This window comes from Mustela nivalis (assembly GCF_964662115.1).
Source record: "Mustela nivalis genome assembly, chromosome: 14".
NCBI classification, from domain to species: Eukaryota; Metazoa; Chordata; class Mammalia; order Carnivora; family Mustelidae; genus Mustela; species Mustela nivalis.
Genome location: NC_139033.1, coordinates 86,681,765 through 86,697,692, shown reverse-complemented (window position 1 = coordinate 86,697,692; position 15,928 = coordinate 86,681,765). Strand labels below are relative to the sequence as shown.

At 44.2% G+C, this 15,928-nt stretch overlaps 1 protein-coding gene across 1 annotated transcript; it reads left to right on the top strand.

The window, feature by feature from the left end:
• The first annotated feature begins 292 nt into the window (after positions 1-292).
• Positions 293-12,779, top strand: YWHAH (tyrosine 3-monooxygenase/tryptophan 5-monooxygenase activation protein eta). Its single transcript, XM_082697962.1, has 2 exons — positions 293-728; positions 11,308-12,779. Exons 1-2 carry the CDS (start codon positions 642-644, stop codon positions 11,959-11,961), a joined length of 741 nt encoding a protein of 246 aa, XP_082554088.1. The 5' UTR covers positions 293-641; the 3' UTR covers positions 11,962-12,779.
• Positions 12,780-15,928: the final 3,149 nt, after the last annotated feature.

Sequence of the window (15,928 nt, the reverse complement as noted above, 5' to 3'; positions counted from 1 at the left end):
CCTCCTGGCTTCTCCAAACAGAAGGGTTATTTGATTTTTGGGTCCATCTGGAGCCAGACCTCCAACCTGACCTCAGAGATGCGCTTCAAGGAGGAGTTGTGCCACTGAGCTACCTACGCAATCGCCATCACCACGCCCGCTCCTGGGGATCCGCAGTCCCCACCCCACTTTTCCTTCTCCCACCTCCACCTATGCGGCGGTAAAATGCAGCACTGACAGGGCGCCTGCGCAGTTCTCGGGCGGGGCAGCAGCGGCGGTGGCGGCGGCAGCTATTTATAGTAGGTGACGTCACCTTGAAATAGACCGTTAGGGCCGGCCCGCCCTTCCCCCCTCCCACTCCGGTCGCTCCCTGCCGCCAGGCCCGGCTGCTCCCACTGCGCAGGCGTCCTCCATCCTCCCATCCCCCCGCGCCGCCGCCTCTCCTCCCTCCGCGGCGTCGGCGGCGCGAGCCACAGCGTGCGGGGCGAGCCAGCGAGAGGGCGGGAGCGGCGGCAGAGCCTGCAGTCTGCAGCCTTGGGCCGGCCAGCGAGCCAGTGCGCGTGCGCGGCGGCGGCTTCCGCGGCGACCAGGGAGCGGGCGCAGGGCGAGCGAGCAGGCAGGCGAGCGGTGCGGGCGCGAGGCGAGGCCGAGCCACGAGCGACATGGGGGACCGAGAGCAGCTGCTGCAGCGGGCGCGGCTGGCCGAGCAGGCGGAGCGCTACGACGACATGGCCTCCGCCATGAAGGCGGTGAGCGCGCCGGGAGGCCCGGTTGGCCGGCTGGGGATCCCGGCGTAGGGAAAGGATGGGCGGTCGGGCGGCATCTCCCTCCCGGCCCAGAGCGACCCCGCGACCTCGCTGGGCGCGGCCGCCCGCCAGCAGCCCGCGCTTCCCGGGCCCGCCCCGCCATTTCCTGCGACCGGGCCCGGGTGGGGTCTCGGGGGAGGAATGTAGCCCCACGAGGATGGGTGGGTGATAGTGGCCCCTTTCAGGTGGGCGGGGGTCGCGGCATCCCAGCTCGGAGCCGTGGGTGGGGGGGAAGGGGTGCCTGAGGAAACGTGAGAGAACCACATTCCTCGTTCTAGACCGTTCTGCCCAGCGTGGGGGCTCACGCCCCTCTCTCCTTCCTCCATACCCCAAATTGTAATAAAGAATCATCTAGTGAGTGGCACCCTGTCTCCTGGTTCTCTTTGCCACACGACCTGAAGTCTGTTTTGATTCCGATCTGTTATGCTCTACTCTACGGAATCGCTCTCTATTCCATCTTCCCACGCCCGGGTCTGGCTTTGTGTGCGAAGACCCCCATCCTGCAGTCTAGACGTGGACGCGAGCTGGAGGGCGGCGGGCGGCGGGTGTGGAGCCCCACGCCCAGGTCCGATGGAGGGAGCAAATGCTTGGACATGAAAATGAGACGTGACTTCTTGGCAAGACAGGGCTGTGTGCGTTTGCGTTCCCGAGATCTTCATAGATTGATTTTGCAGCTTGATTTCCGGTGAAGGACTCGTGCCTAGCCACACCCTAGCACATACGGTGGATTAGACACCACCTGCATATATGAGACTAAGAGTTCCTGTTATCCTCTTACTGCTCTTCTTACCTTTATTTTACCTTTTCTCTAAATGAACATTACTTCTCTGCGTCAAGGTCACACAGTGGTAGAGCTACAGCTGACGGCCACCAACCTGCTATGTTTAACCAGCGTATATCCTCTGGAGACCTGGGAGGATCCTCCTGGGCCACCTTAGACCTAAAGATTCTGCATCTCTGGGGTCGGGACTCAGAAATCTGCACCCTAACATCCCTCATGGCAATTTTTAGGGGGCTGAAGCCTGACAGTTACTGTCCCGAATTATGGCTCGATTGTCCTTTTGATGGTCTTGTGAGATTTCTTATAATCTACAAATCTCCCTAAAATTTCAGAATCATGTGAAAAACTGCTTTTAATGCTTTTGATATTAATATCAAATGAAATACGTTGCTGAAGTCAGTATTGAAGATTTTCCAGCTAAGAAAGACACTTCAAGAGATATCTTTCCAGTGGTGTCCTTGTTAAATATTGCAGTAGGTGTGTTTGGAAACCAGCATTACCACTCATTTGTTGATAAATTGGTGGTGCTGATTTGAGCCCTGGCATGCTTTCAGGGGTTAGATTGTCTAAACCAGGGACAATCTAGGTCTGGGATCTAAAGCTTTGTAATTCAGGGGGCCCTCAAATGTGAAATGTATTAATTTTGCAAATTTTACAGAATCTACTGTGAATACATTTTCTCTGAAGGGGTTCTGAGCTTAATTTTCTTTGGGATAAGAGCCACTTCTCTTCACACAGCAAGTCACACTAACGGAGTGGTACTGAGATTGTGCAGGCTGAGGCCTCTCCAGACATTTTCCTGAGGCCCTCGTTCACCCTGTGAGTGGGGCTTGAAGAAAGATGACTTGAGGTTAAGAGAAAATGACAAGAAAGGACATTCTGGAGCTCTAGGAAACCTGAGGCAACTTAAAATGGGAAGTAAGGAAGGGTTTGAGAGATGTAACCAGAATGAAATTCAGGTTGGGGAGAGAACAAAACTGACATTCTAGTGTTCATAAGCAGGCTTGAATAATGCTATTCTGTAGCTAGAAACTTGTGTTCACACATTTTTTTTCCCTGAGGCCAAAAGGTGGCATTTTGCAACTAATGAACCCTCCTGTGTGTTGAGAATCTGTAGTATCTCTCAGAAATGATTGATGGGTTGGATAAGCCATCTAGCATTGAAAAATCAATCCAAGCTCCAGTTATGTCATCTGAGAATTGTGATAAAACGATTCCTTCATTGTAACTCCTTTTAAAAAGTCAAATTTTTTGTCATCTAAATTAATGGAATATATTCATTGGAAAGGACATGGCAGGGTTCAGTGGAAGACAGTTTCTGTTCTACTTACTAAGTTGATATTTGTACATTAAATTTTTTTTAAGGTTTTATTTATTTATTTGACAGATCAAAAGTGGCAGAGAGTCAGGTGGGGGTGGCGGGGGAGGGGTGGGGTGGGGTGGGGTGGGTGGGAAGCAGGCCCCCTGCTGAGCAGAGAGCCCCGTGTAGGGCTTGATCCCAGGACCCTGAGATCATGACCTGAGCTGAAGGCAGCAGCTTAATCCACTGAGCCACCCCGGGCACCCCTGTACATTAAATTCTTAATGTTACTGGGAAGTCTCAGTCCCCACTTTGTTAATATTGTAGGCTTAACGTAGAGCTTTTGGAAAGAGGGGATTCTGGTAACGTGGGTTATCTGGTAATCTGGATTTATGTGGGTTTTCTTTGGGGTGGTGGAAGGGCAGGTAAGTAGACTGCTCTAGCGTAGACTTAGCACACCTGAGTGAGGAGATGTTCCAATGTCACCACGCTGTAACCTTGGACCTAACATCTCTGAGCTTTGAGTCCTTTGAAGTGTAAAACTAGAAGTGCAGGTGTTGCTATCAAGTCATTTTTCAGTCTTTATTCTTCTAACTTGTTTTCTGTTTTCTTTATAATTCAAATGGTCACCTAATAATGCCTGCCTATAATCATTGATGTTCCTTATGCTGCCAGCGTCACCTGGAGGATGGTGTTGGTAAGCTTTAAGAAAAACCGTGCATTTTGGAAACAATACTGTTGCCTCAACTCATTTGAGAACTGCAGTTCCCTGCCTCACCCCCTAATTTGAAGAGGCAAGAAGTGCTTCTGAAGTGAACTAAAGGAGTGTCTTCACGATCTCCTCATCTCATACCTAGCAACTTGAAAAGGTGAAACAGTGGGAAGAGAGGCATTGTGAAAGATTCTAAGAACCCAGTTCCTTCTCGGCTGGTCTTGGAATGACCTTACCCAAATTGTAACCTCTGAAACATGGGTATCATACCATCTTATGAGAAAGTGAAATAAACTAAAATAAACCTATAAAGGGGGATAACAGTGTGCATTAGACTTAGTGATTTAAGGAAAGAGGGCAAATAACCAGATTTCTGGTGAATATTCATGGGTGGACAACATTCATTCATGTCTCTTTTGCCTTAAGTCATCTATTTTATAGTAAAACAGATTGTAAATGTGAATCTGTTAAACATCAAAGATTATTTGGGATAGCATGGTGTGTTTTAACACTGTTAACAGTTGATTACAAAATTAACAAAGGACAGAGAAATATATCTGAAGGACTTGAAGAATAGCTGTACAAATGTTGAGTGCAAGAAATAAAGCTTCAACTTAAACAGTTTGAGAGGAAGAGGCACTTGGCCCCACCAGTGGCAAAAGGCTCTTATTCCAACAGCTGTGAGATTATGAGAAGTGGGGAAGTGAGCAGGTGGTATATAAAAGGAGAGCTCGACTGAGTCGATCAGGGTAAGACATAACCTGTGTTGCAGATATTAAAACTAAGTCTGATTTTGAGGTGTACCAAAATTGTGGTTAGTGTGAAATCTTAAAGCCACATCAGTGCTGTAGTTTGAAGTATGTATAAACTAGAGAGCATGATTTCCTACTGGGTGGTAATTTGTAATGTAAGTATTGCTTTGCCATACATTGGCTGAGGAAGGAAAGAAGGAAGGTTCTGGGTTCTTGGAGTAGCTTGAATTAAAAGGATTTCAGATGGTGAATAGGTCACAGAGCTTTGAAATTTCGTATTAGTGGTAGAATGCAGTGTCACACTTTCAGAAATGGTTTGGAAGGAGATACCGCAAATACGTTTTCTGTGTTACAGTTCATCAAATTTATGGAACTTCTATTTTACTTATTAGGTATTCAGTAAATGGTAGCTGTTACTCCCATGTGTACATTCTCATTTAATTTTCACAACAACTTTGGATGAACTGACTATGAATAGTTAACTTCATTTTACAAATGAGGTTAAAGAGGTTAAATTTTTTTTTTTAAGATTCTGTTTATTTATTTGACAGACAGTGAGAGAGGGAACACGAGGGGGTGGGGAGTAGGGGAGGGAGAAGCAGGCTTTCCGCTGAGCGGGGAGCCCAATGCAGGGCTCAAGCCCAGGGCCTTGGGATCATGACCTGAGCCGAAGGCAGATACCCAACCACTGAGCCACCCAGGTTCCCCTAAGAGGTTGATTTTTTTGAGATCAAGTTGTAAAGCCAAAATTTGAATTCTTAAATTTAGAACTCTCACTTTAGCCGCTATGTAATAATGGCCCATGAGGCTAAGGGACTATATATATATATATATACACACACACACACACATAAAAAATTATATATAATTATATAAAATTATAAATTATATATATAAAGATTTTATTTATTTGAGTGTGAAAGAGAGAGTTCGTGAGAGAGCATGAGTGGGAGGAGGGGTGGGGAGAGGGAGAAGTAGGCTCCCTGCGGGGCTTGATCCCAGGACCCTGGGATCATGAAAGGGATAATAGTTCTAGTATACATTCTGGTATATTAGTCATTATTGGTGACTAACTTGCAGGCCCTTTACACAAGTGGGCTTAGTGAAGAAGTAATTTCATGTATCAGATGTAAGTCATTTTTGCCAAGTTTGATTAAAAACAATCTACCACGTATGGTTCTTAGCTATAGCAGAGGAGTGTAAAAGGTAGACTCACACATTTGGATTTTGCTTGTTCTGAAGACCAAGAGTTTTTTTTTAGCTTAAGAAGCAAAGTTTTAATTGAATTTGAATTCCTGCTATGAATTAGGAAGTGCAGAACTATGTTAAATTATACTCCTATTTTTGGGAATTGTTTCATGTACTTGGCACCAGTTGTTTCTCCACATTTTTTAAAAAATATATTTTATAAGCTGATAGGCCTTAATATTTCATTGTCTGGGTTATTGGTAGAATTCCTCCTAGCGTCCAGGTTGAGGCTGCCTGTCCACTGCCCCACCATTGGGTGCTCTTCCCACTTCTTGCAGTGACTTTTCCCATTGTGGGTGGTGGCCATTGCCTGTGATCAGAACCTGGCATAACTTCTGAAGCTTTCAGTGCTGGTACCTCCAGGGACAGTAGCACGCAGTAATGCCATTCAGATGCGTTGGATTTAATCCTTGCCAGTCCTACAGAAGTGCTCAGTTATGTTAGAGTAAGAAAAGGCAGTCTCTCCATGATACAAAGGTGGCTCTTTGACTAATGTTAGGCTTTGAGTGGATATTAACTACCTGAACTTACCAAGCTAAGCTTGAAGTTTAGCTTCCTTTTGGCTTTCTATAACTGCAGCCTTGTTCTGAGGACAGGGAGTGATCTATCCAGGCCTGGGCAAGTGGTGACAGATGGGTAGTTTGCCAGCTTGGGACTAGGCAAAATCTTCACTTGGAGGGTAGTAAATTGGGGAGAAATCGTTAAAAAAGCTCTTATTCCCTGACTCACCATTTTTTTCTTTATTTTTCCCCCCTCTTTAATACATACAGGACTCAGCCAATGAATCCTAAAGATTTTATGATGTGGCATGTTTACCTCATCGTTCATGAGAATTGTTTTCTCCTTTTGCCAACTCTTATATCAAATGCAAGCTTGTTAGTAGCAAGTGGGTGTGGGTAACTATAAAAGGTGGGATGGTAGTGGGTGTGTGTAGCCCTGAAGGATGGAAGTGTCCTTTAGGAGAAGTAACCTTTACCTTGACTTTGGCAATGTGGCCTGGCAATCCATCCTGGGGGGCATTTTTTGTTTGCTCAGTGTTACTTTTGAGGTTGGATGTTTCCCAGATTAAGAACTTTTAAGTTTTCCCAAATAGTCCCTGGGCTATTTTTGGCATTGGGTCTATTTTTACCCACAAACACATAGTTTATTGCCTGGCCAGTTAGTGGGAGGAGGCCCTTAGGGATTTTTGGGTAAACGAATGGTGTCATAGGAAGATAAATGAGTTAGTGGCCTCTAAGGTTGCTTGTAACTTTAGTACTGCTGTGTAGTCCTAGAGCCGAGGAAAGGGGTGAAGTGATTCCCACCGCCTCCACCCCCCTACCCCCGCCAGGGGAGTTGGTGCAGCCAAAGGTGGTGGTATGGTAAGGACCTCAGTCAGGACACAAGTTGAATGTCTGGCCTGGAGCCCAATCCTTAAGGGAGGTGGAAAGAGGGGCCTTTATAAATGGGAATGGTCCACCAACTCCAGGTTTTCAGAAAGAGGGCAAATTGGATTAGGTGGGGGGATGGCGAACAGGAAGGCGGGGAGACTGAACAGAGGTGAGGAGTCCGGCAGAGGTGGTGCTGCCCCATGAAGATGTGTCTAGAATGGCTGCCCTGAGGGTAGCCGATGTGTGGCAGAAATGAGGCTATTGAAACTGGCTGGAGTAGAGACCAGGTTGAGAACCACTGGGCAGGGCTCTGTATCCCGGAAATTCTGTGTCTAGGCTTTGCTTCACGTTCCCAGTTAGAAACCATTTGGAAACTTCTAATGGTAAAGCTCCAGTAAATCATCTCCGTAGACTATGCATGCGGAGGACCACGCCGCTGCTTAGCGCCGGGTTGGGACTAGTAGTTAGGTTTTCCTTTTTCTTGTACTACATTGCCTCCCAATGTCTACTTCTCTTGATGTGTGACCAGACTTTCCTGCCTCCAGTAGTTTGGAATTTGAAATACTGGGAACTGGTGCTAACAAATCAAGACTGGCTATAAATTTTGTTTGTTTTAGTAGCCTGTCTGATTTCACTTCGGTCTATACTTTTCCAATCTGGGGAAAGCTCCCTTTATTTTAGTTATCCAATCAAGTGATAAAATGATCTTCCTTCCATAAGTTTCCCTTTCTTAACTGAGTTGTAACCCAGGAGTCTTAAAAATACTATATTTAAATGTATCCAGTTATTTCCTAGTTAGGCCCTGGCTGGGGTTCTAAGAACAATGCTTGCTTAGCTGTTAGTCACACTCAGCTGATGCTGATAGTGATTCATTCAGACTGGCAGGAAACCAGATAGTTACATAAACACTAATACTCCTAGTAAATGATTTTTCTTGGGAAGGTGTCATTATAAATATTGCCCAGCAGACTTTTTGGGCAGTTTATTCCTGATGGAGAAGGGCTGCATGAATTCCTGAAACCTACAGATACAACCAAATTTCATTTACACCAATATCAACCTCCTGCCTTTCCACACCTTTTGTTATTGCTCAGGAAAAACAGAATCCTAGAATATTAGAGCTGAAGAGGTCCTTAGAAATAATTTAGACCAGTGCCCCTTGTTTTGCTTTTGATCCTCAGACAAGGTCACATAGCTAGCTCAGGCTAGACTCTGTATTTCTTACGGGGCTTTTTGTGTTGTTTGTTTGTTTGTTTTTTAGTTATGATAATGTCTATTATACAAACACCGTTAAGGGTGTTCTGTATTCACATATGCATGCAATTTTATTTTATTTTTTTTTTTAAGATTTTATTTTTTACTTACTTGACAGAGATCACAAGTAGGCAGAGAGGCAGGCAGAGAGAAGGAGGGAAGCAGGCTCACCGCTGAGCAGAGAGCCTGATGCGCGGCTCGATCCCAGGACTCTGGGACCATGACCTGAGCCGAAGGCAGAGGCTTTAACCCACTGAGCCACCCAGGTGCCCCTATGCACGCAATTTTAAAGATATACTCTGGGGAGTTACTTTGGTGTGTCTGTGAGTCTAGCTAGCAGCTTTATTAGCCACAGGGTGAAATCTTATTGACTCCTTATGGATAACCTTTGCCTTTTAACGTCAAGTGATTTACAGCAGGATCTAAGGAGCTCTGTGATTCTGTGCTTGCCTCATGTTTTACTGAATATTGTCACTGGAAAAGTGAGTCATTTGAGAGGATTCAACAGTCTGAGATTTGCCAGGGTATTCAAGATGTAATTTTGATTTATAAGGATTGCTTCCTTAAAAGATCAAATTCACAAATATCTATAAAGTCTCTTTATTTTTCTAATAAATAAATATGAGTATGTCTTGAAGGAACTCACTGGAGGAGGAAACAAGTGGGGTTACAGGTCTTCACCTGGATTTGAAGGGAGCATGGATTTGGGGTTAGTAGAGAGATTGCCTGGGACTGGGGCAAATCATGGAGAGAAGCGTGGAGACTACTCGATCTTTGTGTGAGGAGGAATGAGGAACCTGGTTTGCAGGCAGCCCTTCCACGCGATGGTTAGAAGCAGCCAGTAGCCAAAGATCACACTCAAGAAGAAAGTGGGATTGGGTTGATTGAGTAGGCAGAGGTGGAGAGACAATCCTAGGCTAGGGATTTGTAGCAAAGAAGTAGGGGTGCTGGGGACAGAGAAATGGGGTAATTTTGGTATTTTTATTGGGGAGGAGATTGCTAGTAGACAATGAAGAACTTAGCACAAGTTTTCTAATTTTACACATAATGATTGTATTTGTTGCTTATGTCCTTGAGTTAATTTTTTGGATCTTTAAAAAAGTTTAAAAGCGTTTCTGATTCTCTGCTGCTCAGTCTTTTCAATCCACGTTAAAGCATGTCTATTTTAATATGCTGTTAATGACTTTCTCCACCAAACCTGGCCTTTACCCCTTTCCCCTCAGTTGTAGGAGTTTCTGTCCTTACAGTTTAAGTAATATTTTTCTCTGTTGAGTGTTTTATGGTTTCCTAAATATTTTTCTTTTTCTTCTCCTGAAAATTAAAGACTTTTACCAGTCAGTCATGTAATTAAGGAATCCCCCTACCTTATAAAGATAGATGCCAATTTAGAAAATTAGTGGCTTTGCTGGGACCCAGACCCGGGTTTTTCTGATTCCGAGTCTGTGTTAGTCCCCTTGGGCTGCCAAACAAAGTACCACAAGTTGGGTAGCTTAAATAGCAAATTATATTATTGCATTTGGGAGGGTTAGAGGTCCAAGATCAAGGTGTCAGCAGGGCTGTGCTCCTTCTGAAGGCTTTAGGGAAAAATCCTTCTTTGCCTCTGCCTTGGCTTCTGGTGGCTCTTGGTAATCCTTGGTGTTCTTTGGCTGGTAGACCCATCTCTCCAGTCTCAGCCTCCATCATTAAATGGCATTCTCCCTGCGTTTGTGTGTCTCCAAATCTCCCACTCCTTATAAGGGCACCAGTCCCTGGATTTAGGATCCACCCTAATACAGGATGACTTCATCTTGACTTGATATCTGTAGAGTTCCTGTTTCCCAATAAGGTCACATTCACAGGTCCTGAGGTTAGGACTTCATTGTAACTTCGGGTGACACAATTAAACAACATAGCAAAGTCCAGCACCCTTTTTACTAACTACATAGCTGGCTCACTTGTTGTTGGCATCATGAACTACCTAAAGTTACAGCTTAGGAAATTTAACATTGCTCCTTAAAGTAATTGGTGCTTCCATCTTGATGGAAGAGCTAAGTAGAGCTTACTGCTGAGTAAGAGGTAAACATTGAGAACTGGAGAGTTCCAACATGCCCCCAGCCTCTGCTTTTAGGAGAGGCTGGTGGCACGTTCTTGTCACTAATGTATCCATTTGGATTGGGGGAGGTCTCAGTGTAAGCTGGGATTTTCTTGTGTAACCAACTCAGGGCAAAACTGTGGCCACTTGACCTGTGTTTGATCTCATCTGTGAATCTCTTATCTATTAATATATATTTGAGGGAGGTATGATTGGTTCTTTCTAGAATATAAAGTTGGAAGTAGAATCTGGAATGTACTTCCCAGTCTCTAGTCTTTGAACATTTGTTGACAATACCTTTTGCAGAATAGCTGAACCTCAGGGCTTTTTCATTCACTACTACGCACCAATCTTTAGATAATTATATTTATCCCTGTACCTCTGCCAAGATGAAGGCAACATCTTGGCCTGAATTAAGAATTTCTGAAATCCCTTATCACTGAATTTTTTTTTAAGATTTTATTTATTTGACAGAGATCACAAGTAGACCGAGAGAGAGGAGGAAGCAGGCTCCCTGCCGAGCAGAGAGCCCAGTGCGGGGCACGATCCTAGGACCTTGAGATCATGACCCGAGCCGAAGGCGGAGGCTTAACCCACTGAGCCACCCAGGTGCCCCATCACTGAATATTAAAAAAAAAAAAAAAAAAAAAAAAAAAAGATTATTTATTTATTTATTTAACAGACAGAGATCACAAGTAGGCATAGAGGCAGGCAGAGAGAGAGGAAGGGAAGCAGGTTCCCTGCTGAGCAGAGAGCCCGATGCGGGGCTCCATCCCAGGACTCTGGGATCATGACCTGAGCCAAAGGCAGAGGCTTTAACCCACTGAGCCACCCAGGCGCCCCTGAATATTTTGTTTCAAGTATTTATTTCTTCTTTTTAGACTACAGTCTTCCTTCAGACAGGATCCATGTCTGTTTTTTCTCCAGCTGGTCCATGCTGGCTTGAGAAGGGTTGTTGATTAGGTTCAAAGGCAGATTTCTTTCTAAGAGTTTTGGATTTGGATCTCAGTGTTTATCTTTTGGGGATTTTGCAGGTGACAGAGCTCAATGAACCTCTTTCCAATGAAGATCGAAATCTCCTCTCTGTGGCCTACAAGAACGTGGTTGGTGCCAGGCGATCTTCCTGGAGGGTCATCAGCAGCATTGAGCAGAAAACCATGGCTGATGGAAATGAAAAGAAGTTGGAGAAAGTTAAAGCTTACCGGGAGAAGATTGAGAAGGAGCTGGAAACAGTGTGCAATGATGTCCTGGCTCTGCTTGACAAGTTCCTCATCAAGAACTGCAATGATTTCCAGTATGAGAGCAAGGTATTTTACCTGAAAATGAAAGGTGATTACTACCGCTACTTGGCAGAGGTAGCTTCCGGGGAGAAGAAAAACAGTGTGGTGGAAGCTTCTGAGGCTGCCTACAAAGAAGCATTTGAAATCAGCAAAGAGCACATGCAGCCAACACACCCCATCCGGCTGGGTCTGGCCCTCAACTTCTCCGTGTTCTACTATGAGATCCAGAATGCACCCGAGCAGGCCTGCCTCTTAGCCAAACAAGCCTTCGATGATGCCATAGCTGAGCTGGACACACTAAACGAGGATTCCTATAAGGACTCCACGCTTATCATGCAGTTGCTGCGAGACAACCTCACCCTCTGGACGAGCGACCAGCAGGATGAAGAAGCAGGAGAAGGCAACTGAAGAGTCTTCGGGGCCCTGGGCCTTCCCTTCACCCACCACCCCCCATCATCACTTGATTCTTCCTTGCCACAATCACTAAATATCTAGTGCTAAACCTATCTGTATTGGCAGCACAGCTACTCAGATCTGCTCTCCTGCCCCTTGGGAAGCAGTTTCAGATAAATCTTCATGGGCATTGCTGGATTGATGGCTGTTTTAAGCCCATAGGGGCTCCCTTTTCGAATTGTGCAGACAGGGGCGTTCTGAATGAGGCATTCTACTATGCCTATTGATCTATGTGAAATACAAGCAAAAGCAATGGGGAAGTTTAGAAAGAAGAATTAGCCAACGCAGGCTACGATTGATACTTAAATGATCCATTTAAAAAAAGCCGATAGTGTTTTGTTAAGCAGTATACATCTTGTGCATGCAAAAAATGAATTCACCCCTCCCACCTCTTTCTTCAGCTAATGGAAAACTGTTAAGGGAAGCTGATTACAAAGAGACCACTCCTCCTTTCCATCAGCTTTATAATAAACTGTTTAACGTGAAGTTTCAGTAGCGCCTTGTTTTGCCTCTTTAAATTATGTGCACAGACCTTCTTTTTCAATGCAATGCATCTAAAGTTTTGATACCTGTAACTTTTTTTTTTTTTTTTTTGGTTGCAATTGTTTAAGAATCATGGATTTATTTTTTGTAACTCTTTGGCTATTGTCCTTGTGTATCCTGACAGCACCACGTGTGTCAGCCCACATCAATCAAGATGGGTGATATGAAATGCCAGACTTCTAAATTAAATGTTTTGGAATTCAGTGGGTAAATAAATGCTGCTTTGGGGATATTATGTCTTTGTGTGTGGTTTTCATCCCCATCCCCCTCCCCCCCCACAAAGGAGCTCTCTAACAGATGACCATTTTGAATCCTGGTTTTAGTCTCTCAAACGCAAGCTTTTTTTTTTTTTTTTTTTAAAGATTTTATTTATTTATTTGACAGAGAGAAAGATCACAAGTAGACAGAGAGGCAGGCAGAGAGAGGGGTAAGCAGGCTCCCTGCTGAGCAGAGAGCCCAACGTGGGGCTTGATCCCAGGACCCTGAGATCATGACCTGAGCCGAAAGCAGAGGCTTAACCCACTGAGCCACCCAGGCGCCCCAAACTCAAGCATTTTTGGCATAGTAAGTTTTCTTACTCTCAAATTCCATTACACATTTTGCAGTATACACATTAGACTCGTGAATTTTCATTTGTTTTCTGTGACCCTAGTCCACAAAGCCTCTCTGATCCACTCTTCCTGGTAACTGGTGCTGGTATGGGAGCTGAGCAGATGAAAGTGCACCAGTCTTCCTCAGTATATAGCGCCTGACCAGTGAAAGGTCAAGCCTCTGCTTAACTTGGGAGGGTGTGGCTTGACACACCCAGCTGGAATGTTCGTTGATACTTAACACTCAAGGTAGATAACTGAGCTTGTACACGTCCTTGTTTTCTTCATATCCTTTCTGTATTAGATACAATAAAACATCCCTGAAATAATCTTTAGTGATTATTACTAAGAAAGCTTTGAGTATTCTTTAAAACAAAAGCCTCCATCTGTGTTTAAAAAAGGGAAAGGCCTGACACCTTAAGCTTTCTCCCATCTGCCTTCACCCCAGGGCTTCTCTTGAGGCTTAGGGTTCCCATCTAGATTCATTCTCTGGTGATAGGGACTAGAGCCCCTCACAGTTTTTATCACCTGCAGCTTGTTGCCCAGGAACCAAACGTGCTTGTTAAGTGAAGTGGTTTAGTTACACGAAGGTCTTAAAATCCCTTAATCTTGACTAAAGCTTGGCACTAGACTGCTGGGAATGACAATGGTCTCTGTCCTTGAACTTAACGTGGTGGAGCACAGACCTGTTAAGCTCAGAAGTGTAACCTGTTTACTCATTCTGAAGTAGAGGTCTGTCCCCTGTGCTGCTAAAATACTCCTTAGGAAGCCTGTTTCAGGTTGACCTAATTGCTAGCTAAAGTGGTTATTAAGTTTCACTTCAGTTAGTAGGTCAGGTATTTTAAAGCTACCAGCTTTATGTAGAAAAGATAACTTGGTTGGGATAAACATGTAGACATTAAAACTTAACTAGATTTTGAAATGCCCTTCACAGGAAGAGCTTTAGGAAAATAATTTGTGTCTTCATTTCCTAGGTGTCTAATGAAAGGTTCTGTCCCCACCTTGTGAATCAGGAAAGCTGAGGTACAGACGTGGACCTCGGATTCCCACAGCTGGTTAAGCTGCAGAGAACAATTTAAGGCTCCTAATCCGGAGTTCCAAATGGCTGGGGTTCTGACAGTGCCATGTTCCAGGCAGGCAGCCTTGACAAGTCACACAACCTTTAGAGATTTATGTCTCATTTTCTAGTAAGTGTAGTATTTGTAATATGTTTTCATTGAACTCAAAGTACTCTGTGTAAGGCATCTTATTTGGTCTGGGAATGGAGTGTGGGGATGTGAGGACACATAATTACACTTTAGCCCCCGTAAGTGAAAAATGGGATTCGTTGAGAGCACCAGAGGGAACTATAAAGTGCATGTGCCATACACTGGGAAGGCTTCTCTACTGCACCATCTCAAAGTTTACCTTCCCGTTTTGCACATTCATGTTTTAAAACTTGTCAAGGTAAATTTATGAAATAATAGGGTTCTTTCTGTGTTACTGCAGGGGAAACTAAACTACAAAGAAATGAAATGGCTTTTCCAGAGTCACACTGGAAAAATTGGTAATACAACCTAGAGTAACATTTAGATTCTTTAAATCTTTGTTTCATGGTTCTTTACTATGCTCTTGGGATTGAGAAGAAAAAATGGGTTGTGGCATTCATCCCATTCTGGGGACACTTTCAGAGCTTTTAATATTTTCATTTAGAGTTGAACGAATTCTACTTGGCAAGGGATGTTTAAGTTTGTTGGTACTACTACTTCAAATTTTCAATAACTTCTCAAATTCTGCTCAAAAATCCATTTGTTTCTGGGTGCTTGGGTGGCTCAGTCGGTTAAGCATCTGCCTTTGGCTCAGGTCATGGTCCCAGGGTGCTGGGATCAAGCCCCGCAGTGGGCTCTCTGCTCTGCCTCTCCTCCCACTTGATCTGTCAATCTCTCTCTCAAATAAATAAAACAAAAAAGTTAAATAGTAAAAATAAAATTAAATAAATAAAAAATGTTTTGAAAATCCATTTTTTCAGTTGGAGCAAAGGGTATTGGGTTCTTTTCTAAGTTTTTATTTTAATCATCTAGTGCTCATCACAAGAAGTGTACTCCTATCACCTATTTAACACCTCTCCTCCCCCAACTTTCCTTCTAGTAACCATCAGTTTTTTCTCTATAGTTGAGTCTGTTTCTTGGTTTATCTCTTTTCCCCTTTGCTTGTTGTTTTGTTTCTTAAATTCCACATATGAGTGGAATACAGTATTTGTCTTTCTTTGACTGGTTTATTTCACTTAGCATGATGCCTAGCCCCATCCATGTTGCAAATGGCAAGATTTCGTTCCTTTTTTATGGCTGATTAATATTCCACCGTGTGTGTGTGTGTACACATACCACATTTTCTTTATCCATTCATCAATCGATGGACATTTGAGCTGCTTGTTCAAGGTACAGGATTCTTGCTAATGGAGCTATTGTTGGGTAAATGCTTGGCCATCTTAAATGTTTTGAGAGTGGGGAGTCATAGATGTCTCTTAGCTGTGTGAACTAGGCTGCATTCGAACTGTTGGGCCCTTCACACCCTCTTATACACTCCTACAGACTGCCTGTCATTCAAGAGACCAAGAGGGCCCTCAGTTTTCAGGAGACCCTCCAGAGAAGCACAAATAGTGATTCACAGCTAGCTAGGACTTAACAGATTATCTTCCATTATGAAATTCAGTCATTAGGCTGATGAAAACAACTGTTTCAAATACCTACTATGTTCTGTACACCTCAGGTATGAGGTCTCTGGATCTTTACAGCACCCCTGGAAGGTAG

Bases quoted from the DNA above. Each gene is read 5' to 3' on its own strand.
- YWHAH (XM_082697962.1), top strand. From the start codon at position 642: ATGGGGGACCGAGAGCAGCTGCTGCAGCGGGCGCGGCTGGCCGAGCAG. The intron at 729-11,307 runs GTGAGCGCGCCG...GGGATTTTGCAG, and splicing joins TGGCCTCCGCCATGAAGGCG to GTGACAGAGCTCAATGAACC.